The sequence below is a fragment of the Xiphophorus maculatus genome, chromosome 21, assembly GCF_002775205.1.
Source record: "Xiphophorus maculatus strain JP 163 A chromosome 21, X_maculatus-5.0-male, whole genome shotgun sequence".
Classification (NCBI taxonomy): domain Eukaryota; kingdom Metazoa; phylum Chordata; class Actinopteri; order Cyprinodontiformes; family Poeciliidae; genus Xiphophorus; species Xiphophorus maculatus.
Window position 1 is genome coordinate 5,870,374 of NC_036463.1, and position 26,260 is coordinate 5,896,633.

General features: G+C 38.0%; 1 protein-coding gene across 1 annotated transcript in view; it reads left to right on the forward strand.

Annotated features, from left to right (window-relative positions):
• Positions 1-26,260, forward strand: part of cdh7 (cadherin 7) — a 134,541-nt gene that overhangs the window by 48,571 nt on the left and 59,710 nt on the right. The window contains exons 3-4 of the mRNA XM_023326654.1: positions 4,602-4,896; positions 20,345-20,464. Coding sequence (XP_023182422.1) covers positions 4,602-4,896; positions 20,345-20,464 — 415 coding nt within the window. The remainder of the gene's footprint in view (positions 1-4,601; positions 4,897-20,344; positions 20,465-26,260) is intronic.

A 26,260-nucleotide genomic window follows, 5' to 3' on the forward strand; every position in this document is an offset into this window, starting at 1 on the left:
CTGAGGGATTTCATTTTTATAATATTGCCCACTCATTCAACTCTGCACACTTTAGTTTTGTCTCTTTTGTCATGCTTAGATGTTGAATTAGATAACCTTTTTTCCTATATCTCTCGCTCCATTTTGACGTTTGCTATGGGCGTCCATTTTCTTGAGATTGATCGTAAGATAAAGTTTTGTTGGATTTTAGAACTGCATGTATGTATTTGAGCCAAGGTAAGAACTTTGGATAAAATAAGGCAATTTATTTGCAAGGGCAGGGAATTATTACCTATTCTGTTCTTTTCAGGCACTAAATCTCAAGGTACAGTTGAAGAGAAGTGTTTGTGAATCTTAACAATAGAGCCTCGACTGGGACATTAATATGTTCAGTGTGGGCTGGACTGGAAATCTGCAGCTTTTGTTGCAGGCAATTTTACTTGAATGAAAAACATTATAAATAGGAGACTTGTGAAACACAGGTCATTTGGTAAATTTTAATTATGTTGTTTTGCTCTCAATTGTAACATGAATCAGGTTTTGTATACAGTGGATAGTTATTGCCCAGTTTCAGTGACATTGTTCTACATTTCCATTTACTGATTCCTGGAGACTTTTATTTGCAGCCTGTTTGTGTAGAAATTTGTGTAGAAAAGGAGAATTATAGCCCTGGAACTTAGACCAACAGAATATGTTTAGAAATCCTAAATGGAAACTTTATTTGATCAAAGTTTAAAACAAAATGTCAAAAGAATCAGTAAAAACATGCCCCTGAAATGTGTGCTCTGGATTGTCTGGATGGTCATTTTTCAGTTTGTTGTCATAGAAAGAGACATTGATACTCCGCAGTGAGCTGACAGCTAAAGAAAATCTGCCTCCTCATTTTCGAACTCCAAACGCTGCCTTCACTTCATGTGTAAAAAAAAAAAGATTCATCAAACATCCTGACTTCAACTATGATTATTCAAAGTGTGTTTGTGTCATCATGATTTCAATCTCTTTCTTCAGAGTTTTTCCAGGATTATTTTGTCATAGTCATGATTTGAAAACGGGAGCCCATGTCAACTTTAACCACCTGACATGCTTTAGGATTTCATCTGTCAGAAGCACATTTTTTTTTATTAACTTCACAGCATTCAGAATAAACATGGTGCAGCAAAATGAAAATTATTATCACAAGTAGTGTTATGTATGAATTCCAATATAGTTGTTAAATTTGATACAGAGAGAACCGTGAAAAAATATTTCCTCCTTTTCTGTTTTTGCTTTTGTCACATTTCAAAGTCTCATATCATCAACCTGAAACATATCCAGAGTAAATACAAAATGCAGACTGCAGATTAGAATTTGATTTAGAAATAGTTAATAATGGTCCCAACTAACCTGGCCTTATATGATGCCTGGATATTGCAGAATTAATGGTTATATTAATTAATCAACAGCCCGTCACACTGCTGCTTCCATGTTTGATTGTTGGTATGGAAGCTGATGGTCTCTTTCTGACATGCTGTGGTCATTTTATGCCAAAGGTAACAGGATGCACATCTTCTAAAAAAATTGTTGTTTTGTCTCTTCGGCTGCATAGAACATTTTCCCAAACATCTTGGCTATCCTGAGTTATTTTTTCTTTTTTTTTTTTAAATGTGAGAAAAGCCTTTATGTTCTTTTGTCAGCAGTGATTTTTGTCTTGGGACTCTCCAGTGGATGCAATTTTTTGCTGTCTCTTTCTTATTGTAGAATCATGAACACTGACCTTCCCTGAGGCAAAGTGAACCTTGCATTATGGTATATGTTGATCACCTGGGCGGTAGACACCAACAAATTATTCCAATGTAATTTTTATACATATTAAACAGTTTTAATAATATGTCTTCAAATTTTAAGTGTGGTTTCTAATATAGTCTGTTTTAATACAAACTTATACATTAATACAATTCCTAATGAAGTTTATTTAAAAAAAGAAAGAAAGTAAACACTAAATTCTTACCACTGAAGCCTAGCATTCACAGTAGTATTTATATTTAGAAGTATTTTTCTACTTTTTGGCCGTTCTGTGCTTGCTGTGCAACACGTCTTAGATACTGACATTAGTTGTTTAAATAGTTGGATTATTTTCTTTGGTAGCCATTATGCAATTCCCTGCAGAACAGACATGCTTGTAGTAAAGTTTTAAAACAGCATTACTTTCGTAAGAATAATATTTTGGGCTCTTAAGGTGCTTCACCTCCATTTCCCATCTTCCAATGTAAGCTAGTGTATTAAAAACACATTACGTAGTTCCAGAAGTATGCAAGTCAAGAAGATTTTGTGGAAAATTGAGCTCTGACAAGTCTTTAAAGGATGTGAGTTGTTTGTTGATGAGCTCTCATTTTGAATAGCACATGTGCTTTCGGATCAAGGGTGTGGAGTGCAGCGTTTTGCTTTGAGTATCATTACAGTGCCAGTTCTACACATAAGGATATTTAGCTTTTGTACTTGTGACATCATTATATAGACGTTGCAATAATTTTTTTTTTTAACAGAAAACTTGTGCCAGTCTTCTAATGGATGGTGTAACAAGGTAGTCCTTCTGCACCCACATACTGTACATTGTTAGATATGTGCTAAGGCAAAACAGTTCTGATTAATTTTTTCTAGCCAGAAACAAATCTTTGTGATGTCCATAACTTGCTTCTTGTTTGTTTCACACTTACAGCCACTCTGCTGCTGCAGCTGTAAATGGACTTCAGAAAATAATGCAGATTAACCTTTTTTTCTTAGAATATAAAAAAAACTTGTCAAAGTTTTTATATAGAGAAGTATAGATCTCTTGTTGTCCTCTTCATTTATAAAAAGAAGAAAAAAAAAGTAGATTCCTATAACAAACTTAAAGACAAACAAATCAAACCTGCGCTCATTTTCAGGGGATTATGTTTAGTGGGCAGTTGCCAGTTTTCCAGAGTGGTTGAAAATAAAACAAAAAAAACATTATCACAGAATAGAATACACAAGGCTGCACTGCCAAAGACCTCGAAATGGTCTCTGAAAAGTTTGAAATGTTATCAAGAAGTTCCACAATTGTGAAACTTTGAAAAGATTTCATGGAGGCAGTTCAAAACGGACGCGCGGCAGAAGAAAATCCGTGAAGGTTAGTGGCGTTTCTGAGAATGTGAAGAGCTTCAGGGTGATCCAGTTCGACCTGGAGTAGCTGTCTCAGGCTTTGCTGTAAAACACAACCTGCAACAAAAGGATATCCAAAGGCAAGACAAAAAAAATACTGAAGGAAGTAGAGAAACATCTGGACGTAACATGTCAAGCATAAAATATGTCACTTTATGGACTGTTGAAATAAACAAAATGATAAGCCTGTAAGGATATCAGGAAAGAAATCCTTCATAAGGGTACAGGATATCAGAACAGCACATTTACAGATTTCCAAAAGAAAATGTCATTTGTAACTTTCCACTTATTTCATGGAAATAAACATAAATAAACATTAATAAAAATAGTTACAAATACATGCACAAATCATACCTTTTCCTTATGTTTATTTCCTCTAAAGTTTATATATTGATTCTTTTTGTCTGTATGCTGTTAACACTTGGAAACCAAGGCTAAATGTGATGATTGCAAATGCAATCCTGGCCAATAAAGCTGATTCTAATTCTGATTGTTAGTGTTAATCTATCGTGTAAAATCCCTGTAAGGTACTTTGAACATGATGGTATGCAGACTTTTTCAAAGTTTGTCACGGCAAATCACTCCAAATCTCTAACTTCATCTTAGTTTATTAGGATTTATGGAGAAACTATCGTCCAATGATGAGCTGAATGTCTATGTGGTGCACTGATACTGGGCTTCATTAACTTTAAGTTCAGAATTTCCCTAAAAATATTAACTTTGGGCCAGGTTGCATAAGCCCAAAAGACCTAGGCTTTTCAGAGATTATTTATACAGATATTTGCAGAGGAAATCTCTGTATTAATATTTTATGTCTTGTTTTAAAGTAAAAGTGCAAAACAATGTGCATTACTTCTGTTTAATTAATTACAATAGATTTTGATGTCTATCATGTGATTTTGTTTGACTTTATGAAGATTTTTGTCTTTAGCAATGACCATTGCATATATTATATTTATGTTACATAGAGTGTCAGCATTTAGTTGAGAACAAATGTGTTTTTTTAAATAAAATGATTAATGCATAATTATTCTCCTGATCTGATTTGAATGTAGACATTTACAAATGTCTACAGATAAGACATTAGCTTAAAAATTCAAACAATATTAATATTGTTTGAATATTAAATACTTCATTAGGCTTGACTTCATAATTGCATTTGATACACAAATGTGCTAATGTATGGGAAAATCATAAAATGTGCCGAAACACGACATATTTTAAACTCTAATGCAGTTAAATCAATGAACTTGGCTTGTTATCTCTGAATAGGTTATGTGAGGTATCACTCTCACTGGTATAATCATAATTTAATCATTGCTTTAGTGAGAATCCTGTGGGACAGAAGCCCTGAAGTCATCCTTTATTAAGCCAAGCATTTCGACTAAAATATTAAAGAAATTTTGCTCCAATAGATCATTAAGTATCTTATATGACAGTTCCTCGTTCTTATCTTTTAACAGCTGCACTCTGATGTGGATAAAGGAGACGGCAAGGTGAAGTATGTGTTGTCTGGTGAGGGGGCCACCTCTATCTTCACTATCGACGAGAACACTGGAGACATCCATGCCACAAAACGCCTCGATCGGGAGGCCCAGGCTTACTACACCCTCCAAGCTCAAGCCATTGACCGGATAACCAACTTGCCTGTTGAGCCAAGGTCTGAGTTTGTGGTCAAGGTGCAGGACATCAATGACAATGAACCAAAGTTCCTGGACGGGCCGTACCTGGCAGGGGTGCCAGAGATGTCACCTTTAGGTAAGCCTCCCTTTTTTATTGTAAACATGATCGGATGAGTTTCTCTTTCAACTCTCGGATCACTTTCTCTTTGACTTGTCCTCGCTCTAACGTCTCCGTTTGATAATTTTCCACCTCGCTGAATCCGTCTTCCTAGTTCTGCCTCTAGGTCATCAGGTGGGTTGGGACGTGTCCTGTGTTAATATGAGTCCAACACTTTGCAAGGCTGAAAATTGTGCTCATCAAATTTGACTTACATGAAATGTTGCTTGTTCATGAGCTCTGTGTAAATCAAGGTCAAGGTTAAACTTTTACTAATTTGCGTTTCTCATAGTCAGATATTGTACCTGCAAATATGTTAACAAATAGGAAGTGAGGCATTCTTCAGTTCAAGGTTTACTGTTATTGATAAGAGTGAAACTTATGTGAAAAATGATAAGAGTCATACGCATGTGACATCTGAAGTACATTAAGGTAAGCGCATAATGAAAAGGCCACCTAATGGAATATTTAAGGACTCCAAAAAAGTTTATTCTTGATTTGAACTACGTCTGTGAAAGGTTATAGTTGGCTCCGTTTTTAAGATAAGACAACATCATAACTTATGAAAATGGTTTCACAACACTGCTTAAAGCAATGTAACAGCCGCAGAAAGTCTTCTCACTTCAACATATTATCCTACTTTATTGTGTTGTTTGTTTTTCTGAAACAGCAAAATTTTCTAAGCTGTTAGCATGAGAAAATAATCAGATAGCTGTCAACATAAGGTAGCTACAAGGGATTATTGCACATTGCCAAACGTGCTTAAAACATTTTTGCTCTTTTTTGTTTGGCAGTTGGTGTGAACTGTGTAATTTTTCAGAGTTATGACGGGTTGTTCTGAAAGTAAATTGAATTTTGATAACACAAGCAGTGAAAAATGTATGTTGTACAATAATACTACGTTTTATATTTGATTTGATTTTTGACCTGTCACATAAGTTATTTTGCCATGTAGCCAAATTTATTCTGTGATAAAATCCACTGGAGAATTCTTTGAGAAACTACAGCTAAACTACAACTTAATCTTATTATGCTAGCTCGATAGACTTCTTATTATCTGGGGTTGCTATTGTATTTTTCCTAAAAAGAATGGATAGCAGCCTATTTTTCCCAGTGAAAGCTTCACCCAATATTCTGTAAATTTTTTAGGAAAGGCAGGTAAAATGCCTGTGCTAGCTTGACTAGCTGTATGGTAGACAGTTGCATTATTGTACAATGAAGTGTAGCAGGATGGTAACATCTTTGCAGAGTTGCACAATCCCAGGCAGTATGTTATATTAAAGCTTAGTCCATAAGAAAGAAGGTGTTTTTGGAGATGGTTGGCCAAAATCCTCCCAAATATTGACTGTCTGACTGCAAGGAATGCACACAAATGTGATCAAGGACATGTAAAGTATTTCATTGTTGATTTTGTTTTCTTGTCAGCAGTTTGTATTTTATAATCAAAATTGCAAAGATTAAAATCTTGGAATATTAAGTGTATTTTCCTTATTTTTGTATCTCCTAATACTATTATGTTTATCACAATACCCATTTGTATAACAAAATCTGCCTTGTGTACTTGGAGGTTTGTTAAATAGACCAAAACAAATGGTTAACACATTATTTATACAAAGGGAAATGTCTCTTGGCATTATGCGAGTCTCCTCCAGGCGTATTGAGCTGTTTACAGATTCAGAGTGATGTACACCTTAAACAGATCACCATCTCAGGACGACATCACTAAGCATGAAAGAGCTTAAATTTACGAATGCCATCCAAGTCCTAGACTGTCCCATGACATCACACTATGCTCATCACAGCTGCATTTAGTATTGCACTGAAACCAATCCTGAAGGAGCTCCTACTGAATTAATTCATGGTCAACAATTCTTCCGCAGTTCTGAATTAGTCCCTACTATCTTGTTGAAATTGTGAAGACATGTAAATGAGTAACAAAAACATCCCAAGGCCCTTTAGTTGAGCAGGTGGTGGAAGAACACAACATAGTCACCTTGTGTTGTCTTTTTAATCGGAACATATTGTAACCAGTTTGGCAAAGCTAATTTGAATTTTTAAGTTCATTTTTATGGGAAGAGGCTATCAAAGGGATAGAGAATCACTTGCTAAACTGACTTTGTGTTTCGTCACTTCTAACCTAAATAACTAACCACAAAAATCAATGCAGTATAGAGCTATACAAAGTAATGATTGAAATATATTTACAAAGCTTTAAACATTAAGACACGGAAGCAAACAAATTTTTAGTTCTTTGTGTTTTTTTAAAGTAGGAGTCAATCCATTGTATAGTGATGTGAAGCCCGATGAGTAGCAATTTACATATTTATTGCTTTAAATATGCCAGCACACACCTCTGGGCTTTGAAATGTTGATGAGTGACGTGTTTGAAAACTAACTTAAGGTCTAAATCCATCCCGAGACCCATGGGCATTTTTTTCCCTCCACAAATTGGTGTTCATATTAGCTGAAGCTTTCGAGTACCTGCCTGCTGAAAATGTCAAATTCTAATGAACACATTTCTATCCATCCATTCACTTCCCTCTTCACCATGACAAGGTAGGCAAAAGCATTCCAACATCCCCAACTTCCGCCAGATTCTCCTGGGGGATTCCTGGGGTGATATGAGGGATGCTGGGACTTGTGGTCTAATCACAAGTGAGATATAAGCAAAAATCTAGGGATTAGAGTTGTGGAAAACAAACTCTTTATTTGCAATTATTTATTTAAAATAAGTATTTAATTACAATTACAAATCAGCAAACAAAGTCAGATTCCTGATACTTGTGGTCTTCAGAAAAGGGAATCAGGATGTTTATTATTATTATTATTTTAAACAAATGTCTAGATTAATGTAGTGTAGTTCTTCGTTGGAAAGTATAAAAGGGTATTTGAAATCTCTGTACACTAAAAATGTGAACACTATAAATTCCATTGTCTAAACTCGTTATTCAACACAAAATAAATTGATTTTAGGCAGAAAAAAAAATATCTTTACTATAGTAAACACTGTACCTTTATTTATTTCTCCAGCATCAGACAGCAGTGAGTGGAGCCAGTGAATTGACACAAGGGGCAGACTGGGGCACAGAGAGTTGCCAGAACCTTTTCATCTTGGATGACCCACTTTTCACACAAAGCATTTGTTGACAAGATCAACTCTTTGAAAGAAGGTTTTCTTTTTTAAGGATGAGTTTTATCATTTGTATTCTGATTGGAAGTTGGAAATCATCCAGTTTTCTGAGAAGTACGATAAACACAAAGACTTGCACGTCTTAACCTTGACAGAAACTTGGACAGTGTGAATGCTGTAAATAAAATCAACTTAACCTGTGCAAAGAGATAAAGCAGCATAGAGTGCAAACATGATATTTTGTATTTCATTGCACTCTTTATTGTTTTCACTCCAAATTCTCTGAAACCATAGGACAATAATTCACAGCCTACAAACTGCAAAAAAAAAAAAGTTCTTATATTTAAGACTTTTTCCAAGAAAATAGTAAGAGGCACATTTTAGCTGGATGACATTGGTGAAACTCCATCAGAGATGTAAGTGCTTGTGGTTAAGTGGTTATTGGAAGGAATGTGGGTGAGTGAGCTCTGCCCACTGAGCGAAGCCTTGAGAGGAAGTGACAGCTTGAGATTTTGGTAAAAAGTAAAAGGTGAGAGGCCAACTTTTTCAGTTTGCTTACAAACTGACATCTCACTCTTTAAAAATGTTGCTCAAAAGAAGAAGAAAAAAACATTTTTACCTGTCTAAAACTGTGGGTTACATCCAGATGGTGAGTGTAAAACTTAAGTCAAATGTAAACAAATTCACAGATGAATGAATGTATTGATCGATCCTCTTAACATGAGCAGGAAACACTTTGGAAATTAAATGTGAAGTAATGAACTCGCAATCTAAAATAAAACCAACACTTGGACAGGCTTCAAATTTAACTTGGATGGAGATGGAAGATTTGAGTTTGAGTTTGTTTATTATTTGTACTTTTGAAGAATACCGCTACCACTGAAATGTTTTCAAACTGTTAAATGCAGCCAGTAACTGTAAGAAGCACCAGCTTGTGAACAGAGAAAATTGTAAGAGATTTCAGTTTATGCGTTGAGAATTTCTGCTCCTATAATTAATGTCTTAGTTTTCAGAAGATCTGTTTGCTTTACCTCACGTCCAAAAGTAATGAGACTTGAATTATTGCAACACTGTTGTTGCTCATTATGGTATTTCTGTCTTTGGCATGCTCATATTAGTAAATAAATTATTTACATTAAAGAATAAGGAAGAACTCATGACTTCTGATGAATTATTGATATCTTATTGCATTCTATGTTGTAGAACGAATTTGTTGATGTTTACCGACTTTTTTCTCATTGCAATTAACAGCGCACATCATGTAGAAAATTAACAAAAATATTCTTCTTTATTAATAGCTGAATAGCAGAATGGAGTTGTGTTGATAGCTGTGACTGAATCGCTTTACCATGACCTCTTTCATGTGAAGTGCATGAACGGAGTTAAAGCCATCTTTGCCTCAGTGCCTCACACAGACAGCAGCATCCAGGTATAAGTCAGTGATAACAAAGGAGCTGAGGCATTTTTAGAACCTTCAAAGTCAAAATGAGTATTTAACCAGGCATACAGTGACACCAGGAAGCCTTCCAAAGGAAGCAGCGCTTTGCTTACAGCACAGGCGCAGAGATCTCTAAAGGATTACACAGCTGACTGTCAACGGGAGGTACAGAGCTCAGGCTTAAAGAACCAGAGGATTAGAGTACAAGGGCTCCAAGTCTCGTGTCCAACCCGAGATAAGACAGGAAGTCGGTGTGCGAACTACAGAGGAGGGCACGTTTACACCCTCAAGTGCTGAAAAACGGGGTGACCTGAGTCACTTTATTTACTCTGCCACCTCCTGTGAAAGTCTTCAGTGCAAGTTGTGCAGCCAACAGGAGAATAATGCATCACCTCTCTTTGTAAATATCTGCCCAGAGCAATCACCAATGCGATAAAGAAGAGGGAAGGGCCAAGCACCTCCTGTCCTCAATAATTCCTTTATAGATGCCTTTAAATCATTAATGGTCACAGCTTTGCCCCACTGATGAATGAGTTCAATTTAGAGAAAATCATGAATTTAATTAAAGTAATTAGAGACAGAACCCATCCAGAAACACTGAGACCTTTCGGCCGAAGGATCTCTGAAGGCTTTTGTCTTAATCACTGGAGAGGTGTCAAATAAAAGACAAGAGAGCTCGAGGACAGTTGGAGGTGTGACAGTCATGAGGCCAGGCCCTCTCCTGCTGCACCGCAAAGGGCCAAAAGAGCAGTTAGAGGGCTCATTACAAGCATGGGGAATGTAATGTCAACCCAAGGCCACAGCTCTTGAATTTACTACTCCAACTTTATCCAGCTGTCATACTTCCTGTCTAATTCATAAAAGCGCAGATGAAGGATGAAATCTTCTTCATTATTTAAAGATGGAATTGGAAGAGTGTTGATTAAGATCCTTTGTTGTAAATATGCAAAGTTTTTGTCACTATTCATTATTAATGAGCATTTCAGGTGGACATTTAAGGCTTAATCCAATCCAGTGAAAGAGCTCTGCAAAATGTATTTCTGCAAAGGTTTTAGTCTGCAAATTGAATTGTTCAACAAAAAGTGCGGCATTAATGTACAGTTGTCATGCATGTAGTTAAACCAAAAGGACTAGGAAGTGTAAACTCGGAAGCGGTGGTGTTAATTTAACGGATATTTTACATTATCAAACTTATATCTACATGTTAATGTTTTAAGGGAAAACAATTCTAAAAAATATCAAACCAACCTTATGTGAGAAAGTAATTTTCCTAACATGTAATATTCCTCTGGTGGGGTATATGTTGGGATGGTTTTGGGCCGGTGTGCCCACAGGCCCCCGGCCCGGAGCTTTTGATGCATCGATGGGCCTTGGGGCCTCTTAAGCTCAGAGAGAGGTTTTGGAGGAATGGTGGTGTTGCTGTTTCTGTGGTATTGGCCCGAGAGAGCTGTTACTAGGCTGGACTCTGTCTTTGTTGCTTGGCTATATTGTGAAGAATGCAGGCTCAAACTGCAAGTGTCGTACTTTCTGTTTATCTAAGGGCCTGAAGAATTCCTGCCTCTGCTTCATGATAGGCACGCCACATTTATTTTACTTACTGACTGTGACGGGGTTCTTCACTTGCAATAGTCCATCATCTCCAGCGTGATTTCCTCAGGAGTCTAACCACAGACTGCCTCATGTGGAGCAGAGTCCTGCTTTTAAAGCCACAGGCTCCGCCCACAGACAATCCAAACTAGCAAAAATACTAATTATTTCCAACTCAAATCAGAAGTTTAATTCTGATTTGAGTCAAACTTCAAATCAGTTTGAAGTTTGTAAAGTATACAAAATAATAATAATAGAAAAAATAAATAAATAAACTTGTAAACAAAATACAATATTCAATTTAATAGACAACACCCAGTGCACTCTGATGACATCACCTCCTCATGTGACTCCCTCCCGGCACGCCACAATCCGGAAACACCCTACTTGAAAACAAAACCGGGAAAACGTATTAATGCTAAAAATAGGTTAGTATGAATGTTTAACTGAAGCAGGAACACCGCGTGTGCACCCACGATGAACCGCCCCAGTCCAAGCTGCAACAAAAGTAAGTTAATGATTATGTATGTGTTTGTCGGCGTGTGTGCGCGGTTGTGCGGGCATGCTAACACGGACTCTAAGTCCCAGCTCGTGACGGCTCCTCCGTCACACCACCCCTCTCCTCTCCAAGGTTGGCAAAATTTGGCAACCTAGAAAGAAAGTCTGCCACTTTATTAAGTCTGCCACTCCTATGACAGATGGTAAATTTGTAAGGTTGCAAGGACAAATACCACCTAGTCAGACGATGGTTACTGTCCTTCATGGTGTTGATCCAGGTCAGGGCGCGATGGTCTGTCTCCAAATCAAAGTCTCTGCCCATCAAATAATACTTGAGACTTTCCAGAGCCCATTTAATGGCCAGGCCTTTTTTTTCCACCACAGAATACCTCACCTCACGAGGTAGCAGCTTACGGCTCAGGTAGAGTATGGGTTGCTCCTCCCCAGGATCTCCTTGAGCCAGGACAGCTCCTAGGCCAACTGTGGATGCATCCACTTGAACCAGAAATTTCTTACTGAAATCAGGACTTCGGAGGACAGGAGATGAACATAGATGCTCTTTCAGAGTGTTAAAAGAAGCTTCACACTCCTTGGTCCACACCACAGGATTCTTTTGGTCTTTAGCTGTCAAACTGGTGAGTGGAGAAGCAAGTGTGGCAAAATGAGGCACAAACCTTCGATACCAACCAGCTAGTCCCAGGAACGACCGCACTTCCTTCTTGGTTCGAGGACGAGGACACTTTTGGATCGCTTCAACTTTGTCCATCTGTGGTCGCACCTCTCCTCTCCCCAGCTGGTAACCCAGGTATCTGGTCTCCTGTTGTGCCCAAACACACTTTGATATGTTAAGTGTCAGTCCTGCACCTCCAATCTTTTCCAACACTCTTGCTAGATGTGAGACATGCTCCTCCCAGCTATTGCTGTAAATGATTACATCATCCAGATAAGCAGCGCTGTAGTCTTCACTTCCCCGCAAGACTTTGTCCATTAGCCGCTGGAAGGTGGCTGGAGCACCATGCAGGCCAAATGGCATTACAGTAAATTGGAAAAGACCAGAAGGGGTACGAAATGCTGTGTACGGTCTGCTCGAAGGCTCCAATGGAACCTGCCAGTACCCTTTACACAGGTCCAGAGTGGTAATGAACTTGGCTTTTCCAATCCTTTCCAGCAGCTCATCCACCCTGGGCATGGGATAGGCATCAAACTCTGAAACTGCATTAAGCTTTCTGAAATCAATGCAAATCCGCAGTGAGCCATCTTTCTTACACACAATGACCACTGGACTGCACCATTCAGAGTTTGAAGGTTCAATAATACCTGACGTTAGCATGGTCTCGACTTCATCTCGCAGCTGCCCCACCAACTGCTGTGGAACTCTATATGGGCGTTGACGAATTGGCTGCTTCTCTTTCAGTCGAATTGCATGCTCAATCAAGGAGGTCCGGCCTGGATTAGGAGAAAAGAGAGGAGACAGTTTCTGGAAGATCTGCTGAAGTTGTGAGGCTTGGTGTGAGGTCAAGTGGCTGAGATTGGGGGTTGACTGTTCAGCCATCACTTCAACACCAGGAACCTCTTCTTCCTCTTCCACTGGCCTCAACAGGCATGATGTTTCTGGAGCTGGACATGATAGTTCTTTCCACTCCTTTAGCAAGTTCACATGATAAGCCTGTGTAGCTTTCTTTTTGTCAGGATGGTAGACTTCATAGGTGGTGGGTCCTAGCTGTCGGCTGATGGTATAGGGCCCTTGCCACTTTGCCAAAAGCTTGCTGGTGGATGAAGGCAGGAGAAGCAACACCTTCTGTCCAGGACTTAAGACCCTTTGCCGTGCCTGCTGGTCATACCACCTCTTTTGCTTCTGCTGAGCCTGCAGCAGGTTCTTTTCAGCTTCTTCCTGGTACTCAGCAAGCCGACCTCTCATCTGCAGCACGTACTGGACCACACCCTTGGCACTGGATGAGGTTTCTGATGCATCCCAGCTTTTTCTCAGCAGGTCTAATGGTCCCTGAACATCCCACCCATACAGGAGTTCAAATGGGGAGAATCCAGTTGACGCTTGCGGCACCTCACGATAGGCGAAGAGAAGGAATGGTAACCAGCGGTCCCAATCTCTGCCAGTGTCATCCACAAACTTCTGCAGCATCCTCTTCAGTGTCTGGTTGAACCTTTCGACCAGTCCATCAGTTTGCGGATGGTAAGGCGTCGTCCTGATGGCTGAGATCCCAAGCTGTTTATGAAAGAGTTTTAGGAGGTTAGAGGTGAAATTAGTTCCCTGGTCTGTCAAAATCTGATCTGGGATTCCAACTCTTGAAAATAGCTGGACCAGAACTCGAACTATTGCAGGAGCAGTAATGGTATGCAGTGGAAAAGCCTCTGGAAATCTGGTGGCATAGTCACATACTACCAGGATGTACTGATGACCACGCCCACTCTTCACTAGGGGTCCAACAATGTCCATTGCAACCTTACGAAAAGGAGTGGAGACGACGGGTAGTGGCTGGAGGAGCGCCCGATCTGATTTCCGAGCAGGACGAGTCTTCTGGCATGTGGGACAAGAAGCACACAATGCATTAATGTCATTGTACATTGACGGCCAAAAAAAACGTGAGCTGACACGCATAAATGTTTTGTGACGCCCCAAGTGCCCTGCCCATGGAATGGTGTGTGCCAAATGCATGACAAGTGCCCTACAGCAAGTTGGAACTACCAACCGTTGTTTTTCATTACAAGCATACAATACACCATCTTTTAACACAAAAGTTTCTCTTCCTCTCCACTTAGCATCAGTTTTTTCCTCCACTCGATCAAACAAAGGTTGTAAAGACACATCCTGTTTCTGTAAAGTAGCAATATTTTCAGGTATTTTCCACATGTCATCTACTGTTAAATCTGTTGACACATTTCCACTCAGCATTAACTTTTTCTCAATTTTTTTCTGTTTTCTGGATTTTCTAGACCTCTTTGGAACTTCAAACAAACTCTCATCAAAGTCAGGTAGAGACTCAACTTGTTCTTTGGCCTGAGAACGAGTAATCACAGGACAGGAAACATTGCTAACTTTGCCCCCCTCGGTTTGTACCTCTTCCAAAAGATGAAACATCACAGGTAAATCAGTACCCAAAATTATATCAAAAGGTAGGTTTTCCACCACACCAACAGTTAGCAAATATGGTTGATCATCAATAATGACAGTCACTTCTGCTTTTGGATAAACATGACAATCTCCATGCACACACAAAATCTCAGTTTTCTTTTCATAGTTCATACATCCAACAGGTACAAGACTCTTTTTTATAAGTGATGTGGAACTACCACTGTCTATTAATGCAGTCACCTGCTGTCCATTCACAGTCACAGTTTTATGAGTTCTAGTTTCAAAGTTTTTGACTCCAGCTTGATTTTCAACTCTAGGAGCATAGCAGGAACCAGTAAACTTAGTCTTCTTTATTGGGCACACAGAAGCCTTGTGGCCCAGCTGCTAGCAATAATAGCAAATCAATGTCTTACCATTAGATGGTGGATTCAGAGAACTGGTGATACCTTTAACCTCCTGTCTTGGGTCCCTGGGATACCGTTGATGTCCAGCTGGTTGAACAGGTCGCGGTCCAGGGTTGGGGAACCGTGCTGCTCCTCCTCGCCGTGCGTTCATGTACTGTAGAGCCAACTTTGCAGCAGTCAGACCATCCTCAGGTTCATGTTCCTTCACCCAGGTCCTTACATCAGAGGGCAGAATGCTCAGCAGTTGTTCCTGGATGATGAGCTCCCCGATGTCCTCCTTGGAATGCTGGTCCGGACGGATCCATCGTCGGTAGAGACCTCTAAGGCGGTGGTAGGTTTCAGTAGGAGTTTCACCAGCAGGTATACTTGTTGCTCTGAACTTCTGTCTGTATGTCTCAGGTGAGATGTCAAACTTTGTTAACAAAGCAGTTTTCAAGTCCTTGTAGCAGTGAGCACAGTCCTCATCCATGGCAGCATAGGCCTCCAGCGCTTTCCCAGAAAGGAGTGGAATGAGACGGCACGCCCATTCACACTCTGGCCACCTCCAGGTCTTGGCAATGCGCTCAAACCGCAGCAGATAGTTTTCAAGGTCTTCTCCTAATTGATAAGGGGAAATTTTTGGATCAGTGGTGTAACTTACTGACTGAGGTTGATAGCTTTGATCACCGTCGTCATCATCATCATCGTCACTTTGCTCTGCACCAACTCCTAACTGAAGGTTAGTATGAATGTTTAACTGAAGCAGGAACACCGCGTGTGCACCCACGATGAACCGCCCCAGTCCAAGCTGCAATAAAAGTAAGTTAATGATTATGTATGTGTTTGTCGGCGTGTGTGCGCGGTTGTGCGGGCATGCTAACACGGACTCTAAGTCCCAGCTCGTGACGGCTCCTCCGTCACACTGACACATGACAGTTGTCCACCAGAGAAAAGGAAATTATTAGAAAGAGTTTTTTTCTATACAACTGTGGAGAATGGATGAAAAATTTGAAGCTCTGTGCCATCGCATCAATGAAGATGGACAAACATTAAAGGGGGCATTGACAGGCTGACAGCCTGGTGAAGCAGAAAGAATCAGTTCAGATATCTGGATGCTCATCTGTGATTTTCTTTTTTTCCTTTTCTTTTCATCCATTTTACCCTGCTGGCATCATAACAATATTTATTTTTGTTACAGAGGACACCAAAACGGCTAAAAAGTTCCAAGTTAAAGCTGTGCTCTGTGCAGTTCTTTATGAAATTCTAATTTAAATCTCCTTACATGAAGTGATAACCCCATAATAAAAAAAAATTCTGATGTTCCCTTAGTACTCTTCCATACAGTCATACAGTTTGACCTTGGTGTGTTAAACTACCAGTAATATAACCTGTCAAAACTAAGAGGTGATGATATAATCTAGGTGTCCTTCCCCAGCTGGCCTGGTGATAACTTCCCCAAGGTTTTTTATTTATTTATTTTGCCTTTATATTGTTCACATCTAGGGCCAAAGCCTGTTAATTCTGCTTTATGACCAAAATGGAGAACTCTAATTTTCAATGTTCATGATCACTTCATTCTGTAAAAGCCTGTAAAACACATCTCATGTAAGAAGTGAGACTTTTATTGGAAACTTTTCTCTTGAGTAAAAAGAAATTGTTGTAAAACAGCACTTTCTGTCGTATATTTCCATTGTGCCAGATGATGTGGAATATCGAACATACCAGGCTGTTACCATGCTCTAAAAAAAAGTATTTTCTAGTAACAGATTTCTGCTGTTCTTGCTGTTTGGCACACTAAAATGCTTCAATTCATTATACAGTACAAGAACCATCAAATGATTTAGATTTACAAGGAAAAGAAACCAAGCTATCCCCATGTGAATAAGTAACTGCCCCAAAATTTAATAAAGGGTTGTGCCAACCCAGTTTGTTGAGTCTTTTACATCCACAGTGGAGGAATTTTGCCATTCTCTTTTTTCTTTAGTTTTTTACTGTATCGTTTGTAAATGCTAAATCCTGTTCCAGCCATCCCACAGTATGTCAAATAAATTTAAGTTAGAACTTTGACTAGGCTCGAGGGTTCGACATTTTCCTTTGTACTTCTATACAGGTTCTTTTTGACCTATGATCCAAAATAAGTCAGTATTCATGATGATGTCATGATTTAAAAGGGAGTGGTAACTATCTGATATTGAAGCTGGTTTGATGATCTGAAACATTAAGGTGTGCTCCAATCAGAATCTATGAGGGGCAATTAATTTTCCAGAGAACTGTATTCCCATGCTAGGCTGGAAAAAGCCTTGCTCTGTTAGAATGTCTGTTTTTTTTTTGTTTTTTTTTCAAGGTTATTTTAACAACGCCTGGTGTTGATGATTTCACTGCTGCCAAGTTAGAGACTGCCTGTAGGCGTCAGCTTTAGGACCCGCACTGACGTCTAGTCTAACACAGCAAAAAATACCCTGAGCCATCACAGTTGTTTGTGATAATGTAAGAGTTTATTAAATAGCTTTTCCTCCACATTATCAGATGGATATCAATTCTTTGACCTAAAATTGCTTTCTTCATGCACATTAAACGAGCCCAGTTGGAACAGAAAGGCTCATTTATACCATAATGAATGTCTTACTGAAATTGAATGGCACTGATTTTTGCTGATTATGCTTTTGCCTGGAAAATGTTTCTCTGCTTCGCTTTCTGAGCCAATAGCTGTCAGTATAATTCACATGAGTCAGGTGTAACGAGGAGCAAAAAAAAAAGAGGGCTCATGTTCTCTATTTTGTACTAAAAGAAGTGTGGGAGAGGACAATGCTGTGCTGCATGCAGAGACAATTTATCAGTTGTCAGTGGGTGTGTGAACAGTTGGGTTTAAGAACAGATTTCAGTGTTGGACGCTTGGTGGAAGTTTGGCGATTTACAAGAAACAGCAGGATACTATTGCAGGACCAGACCACGTATCTGGACTTTTATAGCAGTGCACAGTGTCAGTTTTGACCTGGAGGTAGTAATCTCAATCAACATTATTGTTACCTTTTCCAGTATTGTCTGCAGGTTATGATTCTTTTCTTTCCTCCATGTTTCTTCGCAGGACTATTTGGCCTTTTTTTCCAACCATTTTTTACTGTTCTGTCTAAATGAATGAAATCTGAACTTAATAATAAAAAGATTATGATATAATTGCTCATCTATAAGACCAATAAAAAGGATATTAATGTCAAAACTTTGCATGACTGTGAAGTTATGACCTACACATTATTCAGAGTGATGTATCCAGGCATAATAACGGAAAGTTTGTTCGAAGGAGAATGAATCGTACAAAAAGGAACATGAGTAGCAGGGGCAAAAGTATAGTGTATGTGAAATGGTACAATTTGATATTTCTGTGGTGTTCTACTACCATATTCAGATTTTTGGAAGAAACTGCATTTTGTGTTTTTTGTGGTTTTTTGTTTTTATTAGCTGAACGTCAATCTACAAAAATGATAAAAACAAATGCTTCATATCACTTTAAGGGAAATAATCTATTTAATATTTGAGTTTCACTTGTTGAACGTGATAACTGAAATAGCTTCACTTTCTGATTATATTGTAATATGGTTATATAGACCTGATAACTGGCCAATTGTCTGAGTACAAACTGTTAATAATGCATCAATATGCTAAGAATAATGAATAAATCACAATACATTAATTTTCAAGTGTGTGATTATGAAGCTGGCTAATCTTTCCAAGGTGTCAGCTTTAGGTTACTCTAATTTAAAAAATGTCCGTCTAGCACACCTGTACTTTTGGTCGAAGTTAATATTTCTGCTGCTCTAAATAATTTGCTCCATGCATACTCAATGAGCTTTTAATCTATATTTTTTATTAATTATATAATAACTGGTAAAGTTAACTGGTCTGTGACAAGTTTGAATAGAAACATCGTCTAACCATCAAAGTATAAGGCAGCTTGGATTGCTTCTCTGACTTTTCACACCAAATCTAAATAACTTCTTCAGTTCAGAACGTGTCTATTATTTCAATTACTTACATTTCAATTCGATCATACACGTAAATTAAGTTGAAAATGAAAACTGGAAAAAACATAACCTTAGAAAGCCATATATATTACGCTGGGTTATTGACTTTGCAGCAATCTCATATTTAGCAGCAGTGGAATGGAATAACTCCTTAATATGGCAGCATTTGCTTTTACGCTGCCTTGCCTTATTTTGTTTTTGTTTCTTATAATTTGTTTTGCCTCTTCCTGTATGTTTCATCTAGATGTCTGAATGATGACATTTTTTCTGATCATGAACTACACTTTCAGTCCAATTTTGTGCTTTGTTTTTTAAACCACAACCAAACACAATGTTGAGTTAAATTATAGTGTTCAAAAACACATTTCCTTTTACAAACAGCAGCACAATGTACTCATTTAAATACCAAAAGCACAAAACATTTCCTTCTGTGCTCTGTTAAAATGTGATGATATTTTGAAAGAACACCCTACACAAGCAAAGGAAAACACCTCAGATGTTTGCACCCTATGGCTGCAATCTTTCACTTGCTTTAAGATATAATTTGAACTCCACAGCTACACTTTTCCCTCTGCAGAACAATACACTCTCCAGGAACAATTTTTCCATCCTAACTCTGTTGGATGTGACACTGCCTGTGCAAGTCTTGTATTATAGTGTAAATACAGGTTTATTTATTTCTCATTTGTTTCTGGAACTGTTAATAGATTCTTATTTAGCCAGAGTGGAATAAGATTAAATAAAAATACATCCTGCTAACATTGCCAGGGGGCATATTTGACTTTCCTGAAGCCCTAGAGAGTTGCACTTTTTTGAATTTACTTTGTTGTTGTTGACTGAGACTTAATAAAATGACAAAAAAACAGGGCTGCTTACTGATCTGTGCAAAGCAAATGGCTAAAAGTCTCAAGTGGACTCTAAAGGATTGAAGTAATGGTTTAATTCTGTTTTGGTTTCTCTGTGAATTTGTGGCAATAACAGGGTTTTATTTGTTCATTCTTGTTGGGGAAAAAAGTGTTTGAAACTCAGTCAAGCAACTTGCATGAAGCAATATACAAATTCAGAGTAATCACCAGTCTCAATGAAAGAAGACAGTGTGAAGACAATGACTAATGAGATTATTTAGTGGCTCAGAAGTTACATTTTCATCCCTCTCCTCCCTTGCTTTTCAAGTCGCATTTGTCACACACTGAGCTGATATGACTATTTCCACATTTAGCCCAGCATGACTTGGCCCTTGAATGTTGTCTTGGAAACTAATGAGTGGCCGTCTGCCCACAGGAACCATGGTGGTGCAAGTGGCAGCCACAGATGCAGATGACCCGACTTACGGGAACAGTGCCCGGGTGGTCTACAGCATCATCCACGGGCAGCCGTACTTCTCGGTGGAGCCCAAGACAGGTAGGTGTAATTTCATCCCACCCTCTTACAGTCAGCACACACAATTACTGTAAATGTCAGACAGTGTGGATATCTCTGTGTTGGTGAAGTAGGCTCGGTGAAGAAAGTGCTGTATTATGTGGTGTAATAATAAAGAACACAAATCTACCTTTAGATTCCTTTACGGTCATTTATCCACTTTTAACACTCTGGTCCTTCACTAAGGCCAAATAAAGTACATTTCATCAAATTGGAAGGTCAATAGAAAATGCTACACATGCTATACTTTGTTCTGTTGTTGCCATTTTGATTGTTAGAGAAACCAACCTGTAGAGTGTTGAGCATTATTAAACATCTGGATCAGACAGCATATGGCTATTGATTTGAAACAGGTATATATACATAATATTGGATCTGTCTGTTTTACATCTCACAATATTAAGGCAGCTGGTGTGTCGCGTAAGGTGGACACACCTTACGCGACACACGTCCTACTTGAGTGCCCGTCCCCCAGAATGTCTAATTACCTTTGAAGACAGTAGATATTAGCTTCTGCGTTAGTGCTAGAACAGTTTCCACTGTGCATATGTTTGTGAATAAAGGTTTTAGTTGCTGTTTTATCTGTTAAAAACCAAGGTTATAAGTGTTTTTTGAGGGGTCTCAAGTGTTTTAACTATTCGTGGACAATTGTGGTCCCTAACCCCTGCGGAAATGTGGGGTCCACTGTATATCTTTTTTGTTGTTACAAATAAATGTGCATTATAAAACGAAATAAATATAAAAAGCTGTTTTTGCATGTTATTTCTGTATATAAAGGGAAAAACCTAACCAAACCAACCCAGCAAGATGTGAAGATGCATATACTGTCATTGTTAAATCATAAATTACACATAAATTAAATAGTACATTTTAGAAAGCTGCGTTCAATTTAAATAACAGTGACTCATTTCTGATTACTGCCAGGTATGTAGATTCACATCACATCAAGTAGAACCTGTCTGACAACATAAAATCATTAAAAGATATTTGTTTTTAGGGGCACTTTTGAAGTTATTTATGTCATTTGTGTATTTAATAAGGGGAGGGGACACATCCCTTAGGTGACCTTTTAATTGATTACTATTATTTTCCTGTATAAGCCCTTACTGCTTGTGGCCCACATGGTAAAGACTTTAAAGCCCAACAAAGATTTCCAATTCTGCTTCACACTCACACATGGATTAAGGGACAGCTACAGTATGTGTCCACTTAGTGATCTTGCCATCTTTGGCTGAATGCTGAAATGTGTTATGTATCCTGGAATTGTTTTTGTCATTATTGCCTTTATATGAAATATATTGCTACCAGAACAAAAACAAAGTATTAGCATCATCAGTCAGTGTTTGCTTTTCCCCTTTTTGTTTCAATAGTTTTCATGAAATCAGTGTCCCCATAAACCGATTGCTTTAGTTTTTTAATTTATTTTCAGACATTATAATGCACTACAAATAATAACTTAAATTCCCACTGTGGAAGCGAACACTTTACCCTGCTGTTAGATATTGAACATCTGTAGATGTAGCCAGTTTAAATAACACATTGTCATACTTGTGATAACAGCTGTGAGAGGGGGAAAAATTATACACTTGCACAGTTTTAAATGAGCTATTTAATGTAAAATCAGCCTTTTGTCTGATGCTGTATTTTGAATGAAAAATTAAGATGTTATCTAAATAATTTAAGTACTGCACAGACCTTGAGAAAAATTGTATGCTCCCATCATTATTTATTAAAAAAACCTCATTGATCAATATCTTGTTTTGTTTTTTTAAAGTGATGTGATTTTTTTCATTGTTAGTTGAAGCAAAGTATTTCTATCAAAGCTTACTAATCCATATATTTAAAAATATATATATATATATATATATATATATATATATATATATATATATATATATATATATATATATATGACCTGCCCTACCTTTTTACTGCAACACATTTGGGGGTTTCTACTGGAAATGTACCTGCCACAAACCCAGTGCTTGACCATTTATCCTGAAGGTTTGCATCCACCGAATTGATCAATATGACATGGATACAGCTAATATGTATTGTGATAACCCTACATTATATAAAGTCTGCTTAAATCAAATAAAGTTCAATCGATCTTTCAGATGCCAAATACTTCCATTAATTGAGTCTATTTGATTGTAGTTTAATCTCAGCATGAATGCAGCCTCAGACGTTAGAGAACATAAATGAACAAACAGCATCAAAAAGACAAAAGAAACAGACAGGAGAAAGTTGTAGAGAAATTTAAGGCTGGCTTTAAACCTTGCACACAGAAGTTTGAAATTGATAATCTGAAAATTTTAAGAGCATGTTGAAATTCCAGACCTACCAAGACGCAGGCTTCCATCCAAACTAACAGGCTAGGCAATAAAAGCATTAATCAGAGCAGCAGCCAACAGGCCCATTTAAACTCTGGAGGACTCAGGTTTGAGGATCTATCGGCAAGAAAACCATTACTTGTGCACTCTAAAATTCGGTCCTCTGTGCCAGAGTGGCAAGAAGAAAGCTGTTGTAGAAAGGAAGGCCTGAAGAAGTATGTTTGCAGTTTGCTACAATCCATTTAGACGACATAGCAAACACTTGAAAGTAGATGGTCAGGTCTGATGAAGCCAAAATTTAACCTTTTTTGGTTAAATGCCAAACAGTATGTGTGTTGAAGATGTATAAAACACAGTAAAGCATAATGGTGATGGAATCGTGCATCAAAACGGCCCAATTCCAATAGTTTTACCTGAAAGAAATATGCATATGTGGTACTAAGTTGGACCACATATCAATCCAATAGTTTTCAAAGCGTCTGCAGTCTGAACAGTCATATCTCATTTTATCTGACTCTCACATCATTAACATGAGGGATTAATTTTAATTCTGCACTGAAGAAGCCAGATGCATTACATTCAGACGTAAACAAAGGCTGAAGCCATCAATGCTAATGCTCAGCTTTGTTCTTTCTTAGTTTCCCTCATTTTCGTATGTTTTTGTGACGATACTGTCACCTCTCATTGCTCGACATCTTTGTAATCAGTTCACAGACGGCTGCGTCTATTATTACGTCCGTGAACAGTGCACTGCTGTGTGACGTCTATGTTCTTATTCTGTGCATGTGGGTAGTTTTGGGGTCGTAAAATCTTCACACAAAAGTCTGATTGCAGCCGCATTTAATTAGCAGTATGAAGAACATCTACACACAGACAGACACACACACAACAAAAACGCGCACAAAAAACGGATTCAGCAAAAAATCTGAACTGAGCATCAAAACCTGCTGTGAACGCAGTCTTACCAGCCAGACCTACATGTTATAATGAAAATACTTTAAATTAGTTGTTTCCTCAAGTATCTGTATCTTTAAATATGTTTACTTGTCAGAATGGCCCAGCCAAAGTCTAGGCTAGTCAAAAAATTGCTGTTCATAGATGCTTGTTATTCGATCACATTGACTTTAAGCTACTAAGGAAAGAGCAGGCAAAAATGTAAGTCTGCAAAACTGGCAAACCTCAAAAATTCCCAGCTAGCAATTTCTGCCTTCTTCACAATTATGTGTTCCTGGTCTGTCTCCCAAAATTCCAAACAAAGACATAATTTATAATTACAATCTGACAAAAGTTTGAGATATGTATGCAACAAGCTAAAAAAAAAAGCAACAGCAGTTTTACAAATACTGGTGTTGAAAATGTAATTTTAATCCATGCCTACTTTATTCAATTTAAGATGATACATTAAATTCTGCAGCCTAAATAAATGGGCTCAAAACATAACTCTAGCAAGTAATGTAAAATGAGATAGAAAAGATATCTATTTCAAAACAAGAAAAGTCTGTAAAATGGGTTTAGAAAAGCGTGCAACATAATTTGTGAGGTGGTTTGTTGATTTGTAGGGCGTATTACTTGAGAAAGTGCAGCTGCAGTCCTTGCTACATCTTCATATTCGGCTCATTAGCCACTGCCCTGCCGAGGCTTTGCAAAACTCATGCAAAGCAGTCTTGCAAGGAAACAGAAAAATAGAGGCCATTCCACAATATTAGGCTTCATCCTCTGCCTAGAAGCAACACGTCCACACATGCTTTTGCATCTTTATATATGTAGTTCCAAATCATGGACTTGGAAAAAGCACTGCAATGCAGAGACACTTTTATCTCTCAGACACAGAAATCTGAGGGATGCTTCACAAAACGAACTCTTCCATAACCAATCATTTTCACCGTAAACATTCATTAAGCCATAACGCTGGAAAGAAATGGAGCAATTCTGAAATAAAAATAATGTGCATCACAATAAAGAAAATAGCTTTGTGGCGTGTTGGCATAACGACGTTTGGAGCCAGAGAAGGAAAAGATGGGACAAACATCAAAGTTTAACATGAGCTTTAAAAAGCCTGCATACAATCACAGGGAATGTTTTTCCCCCTCTTTCAAGAGAACTTCATCTAATGAAGCTCCTCGCTGAACCTTCATTTTTCCAAGATATCCATAATAACATATTTTGGTTTGAACAATCAAAGTTTTGATACCCTAAATAAAAATTGCTTTTGTTGGTAGTCTTTACGTCTCTGCAGTTCCTCTGAAAACTTTCCATAAATCTCTGAATATAAGTCCATGTCCAAGAAGCTGAGAAGTTCGTACCTCTGTGAGCTAATTAAAGAGTTAATGTGCGGTGATGTCTTTCTCTTCAGGGTAGTGGGCTTAACTCTTTCTTTTTACATGGGCAATATAAAAGAACAACTTAAAGCCAGCGGATGATTATTTCTACAGAACACTATGTGTTAAAGGGAAATCATGGACTCTACAGTGTTTATAGTCAATTTATTTTTCAATTAAAAAATTTCACATCACTAAGAGATGGATCACAAAACAGATTCAAGACTGAAAACTTTAAAATTCCCATGTGGCTTTGCTAAAATATATTTTCAATGCACTTTCTTAAGGGTTGTGATTTTGTAGGATTACCTCACTTTCAGCTTTTAAATAGTTTCGTATTCTTACTAACAAAGTTGCAGAACACAATTGTCATCTTCCAAAAAAGCTAATTTAGTTTATATGCAAACTAAATTAAAGGCCTAGAGTTAATTTTATTATTAGATGCTCAAATTACCTTGTCTCTTCAGACCTACCTGACGTTTTGACAGTATACTTCCGTCTTTGTCAGCGTTGTCAAAGCTCTTGTTCTCCGGGTTTACACCAAGGCGGTGTAAACCCATCAACAATGACGAGCCGACACCGCCTCCTGCTGCTGGCTTACTGCTGGAGGACAATTATCATCCTTCCACTGCAATCATATGAAACAAAGTGATCCAAGCAATAAATGACTAAATATGTTCTTGTTGAAGATTTGCTACAGTACCAGCATACCATCTTTAAAGGTTCTCTTAGATGCAGTCCAACCTGAATGCAAACTAGACTGACCAGATGTGAGGAAGTTGTTCTAGCAGACTGAAAGCTGGTGTTTTATGTTCTATCCAGTAATTACGGAATTTTTTAAATAAATAAATACAATATTTATTTTTCACTTTTTTAATGTGGAGTGGAACCACACCTCTTCACCTATCCTATTCTTGCAGGGCAGCTTGTACCTACCTCCAACAATCACTGGGGAAGAGGTATACTACACACTTATTGCGAAGAGGTTTTTATTTCAAGTAACCCAAAGTGAAAGACATTTTCAATAAATGAATATAATGAGTAATAACTATTTTTAAAGCTGCTTCTGTCACCTGCTTGTACCGCGTTGTTCGACAGCTAATTAGTATTGTTTGTTGTTTAACCCG